At 36.5% G+C, this 4,120-nt stretch overlaps 1 protein-coding gene across 1 annotated transcript in view; it reads left to right on the plus strand.

The window, feature by feature from the left end:
- Positions 1 to 2,304: 2,304 nt before the first annotated feature.
- Positions 2,305 to 4,120, plus strand: part of LOC104412146 (chromosome unknown open reading frame, human C4orf47) — a gene marked incomplete at its 5' end in the record, with an annotated part of 5,788 nt that continues 3,972 nt past the window's right edge. The window contains 3 exons of the mRNA XM_010022764.1: positions 2,305 to 2,442; positions 2,531 to 2,606; positions 3,792 to 3,971. Of these exons, the coding sequence (XP_010021066.1) occupies positions 2,305 to 2,442; positions 2,531 to 2,606; positions 3,792 to 3,971 (394 nt within the window). The remainder of the gene's footprint in view (positions 2,443 to 2,530; positions 2,607 to 3,791; positions 3,972 to 4,120) is intronic.

Genomic DNA, 4,120 nt, shown 5'->3' on the forward strand with positions numbered 1-4,120 from the left:
GCAAACCCACATGCATTATCTTTTTGCTAGAAAAAATAATCCTACAGGGTGATCAGAAGATGTTACAGAGCTGAGGAATATAGGCAGACTATTAAAATAAATGCATCTTTGCTATTTCCACAATACCACAATTGATGTCATATAACTATGATTATTCACATGTAAAAACTGAATAGAGCCTAGTTACTCATTTATAACTATACAATCTTGTTTTGTTCTTGTTGCTGCAAGAAGGGAGACAGGAGAATTCAGTCTGTGTGCAGGGCCTTGTTCTTACAGTCCTATGTTTATATTTAGCCATATCTTTATGCAGCTTTGCTTTTGGAAAGTTTTGAGGGTAATGTCTTGTTTATTTTGTGTGTGTATATATATATATACATTAGGATGCAAAGGTTAATAAAATGTTCCATTTTATATTACAGGATCATCTTAGCTTTTAATAGGAATGTAAGACATGGTGTGTAGGTTTTCTATTGGATATTCATGTACTATTTCTGATGGCACAGACAATGTGTGAGCCCCATGTCCAAAACTTTCTTCTGACTACAACTTGGTTTTATAACAACCAAATTATTTATAAGAATTTAACTGTTAGAAACACCTAGGCATCGATTTCAAAACTATGTCAATCAGAGTCCTCTTGTTCACTTTCTGGGTTCTGAGTCCACTAGTGGGAGTCTAGCTTACAGAGAAGACCTCTCTTACATGTACTGCCTCCACAAGTGCATTTGTTAGCTGTGGGTGTAGCAGCTCATGCTCTTCTTCTTGTAAGACACTTGACTTCTTCTAGACACGAACTTTAGCACAGGTTCTTTATTGTCTTTATCCGCTCCTAAATCTGTACTGGCACAGTAGTACAAAGCAGGGAAAGTAGTTAGATTGCCTTTTAATTTAATCCTGAAGCAGTTATGGAGGGTGACTAAATGTTTCTTGCATCCAAGACTGACTCCCATCTTAAGTAAGGAACTAGAGCAGAGCTCTGTTGCTGTTCATGGAGTTGTTATTCTTGGCTGCCTGAATGACGAGCAGCTCTTAGGGATCTTTTTTTTAGCTTGGAGCCACATTTATTGATGCTAAAAAGGGAAAGGTTGCAAATATGTCATATTCTGAATATGTGACTGAAACCTGGGCCTTTCTTTTCTTCGTATGTCTGTTCTGTTTTGTTACTGGCATATAAAAAGCCTACACACAGAAGTGACATTTAAAGAATATCAAATAAAGCACTTGAGAGCTAGGAAACACCAAGATGAAGGTTGTCTGTGCATTGTCAGTTTGCCCTTCTTTTTCTATATACGGGTTTATGAAGTCTCTCAAGAAAGGAGGGTGATGAACTGGCAGGTTTGTGTTTTGTGCAAAGATGACAAATGTCATCTTGGCATCCTAATCCTGTCAGTATTCATTAACGGTGCTTTTAAGAAGGAGCTCATTGAGACACTCTCTTCCCACAATAATTACAGACAAAGCAGATTCCCTTGGCTATCTGGAGTAGTTGACAGCTCTCATAGTAGCCCCTGTTTACTTTTTTTCTGGTTTGGATTTTGAGGGCTTGGGAACAGAGGGTTGGTTGGTTGGGGTTTTTAGCTTAGTGGACCAAACTGCCATTCAGCTATCTCATTACTTTGTCTCTGTCCTTTTCTCCTTTAGCAGCTGTATGATCATGTACTTTGAGAGCATTTTTTACACTTAGCAGCAAATATTGATTTTCAAGTTGGTCTTTAAAAGTGTTTGTGAATTCCTGTGACTTTGTAGGCAGAGGTATTTCTCCTAAATGAGCTGTGCCTCCTTTTACTTTCCGTCTGTGACAAGACGGAAAGTTAACTAGTCCTAACATCTCCCAGAAGAAAAACCTTTTGGACAGGTACCCCGTGTTACCTGCCACTCCATTGTCATACCAACACTAGCTTACTGCTCTCTGTAAACGTGTGGTGAAGGCAGTCCTCTTATCATCAAGCATCACATCTGTTTAAACTATTCCTCTGGGTCTCAGTGAATCTGTCTCTACCAGTGTTACTTCACCTTGTTGGTGCAAAGTTTAATAAGCTTCTATTAAGCATGTTTCTATTATTAAGATACCTTAAAACTTCATCTCCGCTGCCATCTTGTTTCTTTTTTTGTCCATAACATTGTGCATGGAATTGCTGTAGTAGTAGATCAATAGACAGTGACTCTGATCTGGTTTTATATTTAACTGTTGACATGTATATACTGTTTGGGTTTTCTACTCACCGTTGTTTTAATACACTAGATATACAAAGCCTGAATTATTTGCAAACCAGTAATTAATGTGTTCATTTGCTATTTTAGATGTGGGCTTGGAAGCTTTTATGGAACCATAGGAGGTTCATATCCATACTTCAGTCCACAAGTAAGAGACAAAGCAAGATACGTTCCTCCTGGAAAGAATTTTTATACTAATCCAGGAAAGAAAGGAACTGGATACGGGTAACTTCACAGTATTGCTTCTTGCGGACTACTTTATTAAATATTTCTTGAGTTTTGAACGCCTAAGTAATTAATTTTGTTTTTACAGTTATGCAAACCTGACCATAGGTGAACAATATGAACATTTACCTGATGAGTATGATTTAGCAAGAATCATTGCAAAGGTAAAAATGTTTCTCTTGATTAAGTATTAGTGTTACGATTATTTCTTACAATTTACATGAACTTTTTGTTCCTTGTGGTGTTCCCTTTATCTTGAAATTACTGATGTTTATTTACAAAGTGCAGGAAGGAAAACAAATTAATGGCCATCCTGTATAAAAAAGACTTAGGTATTGTTCATTTACAATGTTTTCTTTGAGACATCTGGCAGTATCCCACACAAGTGCTACCATTCAGGATTTGACCTTAAGCCTTTATTTGGAGACCTTAAGCTACAATGTGATAATGACCAGATCATGCCAATAGCAGGAACAATAAATGTCTATGCTGTTGTCAGAAGAATGGGACCTCATTATCCTAGATGCTATAGCAAAAAAACCTGTTGCTTTTTCCTTGTAAGTTCATAAATCTAAGAAAATTTGTAAATTTACTTGCACTGATTTTACTTACCCTGTACATTTTAGTCATGCATATGTAGTGAAAAATGGTAGCAGGAGGATATTTTTTGGTCTAGGGTAAGAACAAGGTTAGAAGAAATAATTCAGCTACCTGAATTTGAGACAAATTCAGAGTCAAAACTAAGTATCCAGTGCAGAAAATAAGAAAAAATAAAAGGGAGGTGGGATTGTTTCCGCTGGATAGGAAAAGAGGAATTTGCTCTGAGACATTAGTATGCATTACCACATGATACTATCTCACTGATGGTATGCTTTATTCATGTCCTGTAATTGTTCTTAATGTTTTAACCTATTTTATTTTAAAATGAAATCTGGAAAGAATAGTCAACATCTCCTTTGGTATGAAGAACCAATTCCTAGAGAAGCTGAGCTCAGTAAGATGCTCAGAATCTGGGAAACATAGTGGCCAGGGTTCACAGGTGTGGGCAGCTGGGATGCACGCAGGCATTATTTTCAGGCATGTATACAGTTCTGTTAGACACATCTTAAATGCACAGTGCTTTTCCTGCCATTTTTCTACCATGCTTTCATACTGACTGTTGTGCTTCCTGGTTAGTGAGTCCATTATGCATGGTGGGTATATAAAATATGTTGAGCATCAAACAAGAGCAAAGAAAGTTGAAGTGAACATTCTCCAAGACTAAGTTTAAATACTTCCCATTTTTTCTTTTAGAATATCATACAGTAAAAATCATGAGGCTTGTTTCTTTCAAAGTATTTTTTTTACAGAAAGCACAAGAGCAACATAAACAGTTGTTTAAAGGAGGGCCTTTCAGGTTAAATCTATATCCCCAGGAGTATTTTGACATGAATCCCTATTTTACTGACAAGCCTTTGCCACCTGAGAAGAAACCACCTTCAGAGAAGCGAGTTGCACTACCTTTCATACCAAGTTCTCCTGCTAAAAAGGTTAGTTTGTCTTACAGCTACTGGAGACAAAGGATAAATATTCAGATATTTCCTGTTAAAAGTTTTAATTACAGTATGTAAGATAGAAATAAATGTTTGGTTTTGCTATTCATTTCTTATTTTTTCTTACAAAACATATTATTCCATTT

Source organism: Nestor notabilis, unplaced genomic scaffold (genome assembly GCF_000696875.1).
Source record: "Nestor notabilis isolate BGI_N333 unplaced genomic scaffold, ASM69687v1 scaffold16129, whole genome shotgun sequence".
NCBI lineage: Eukaryota > Metazoa > Chordata > Aves > Psittaciformes > Psittacidae > Nestor > Nestor notabilis.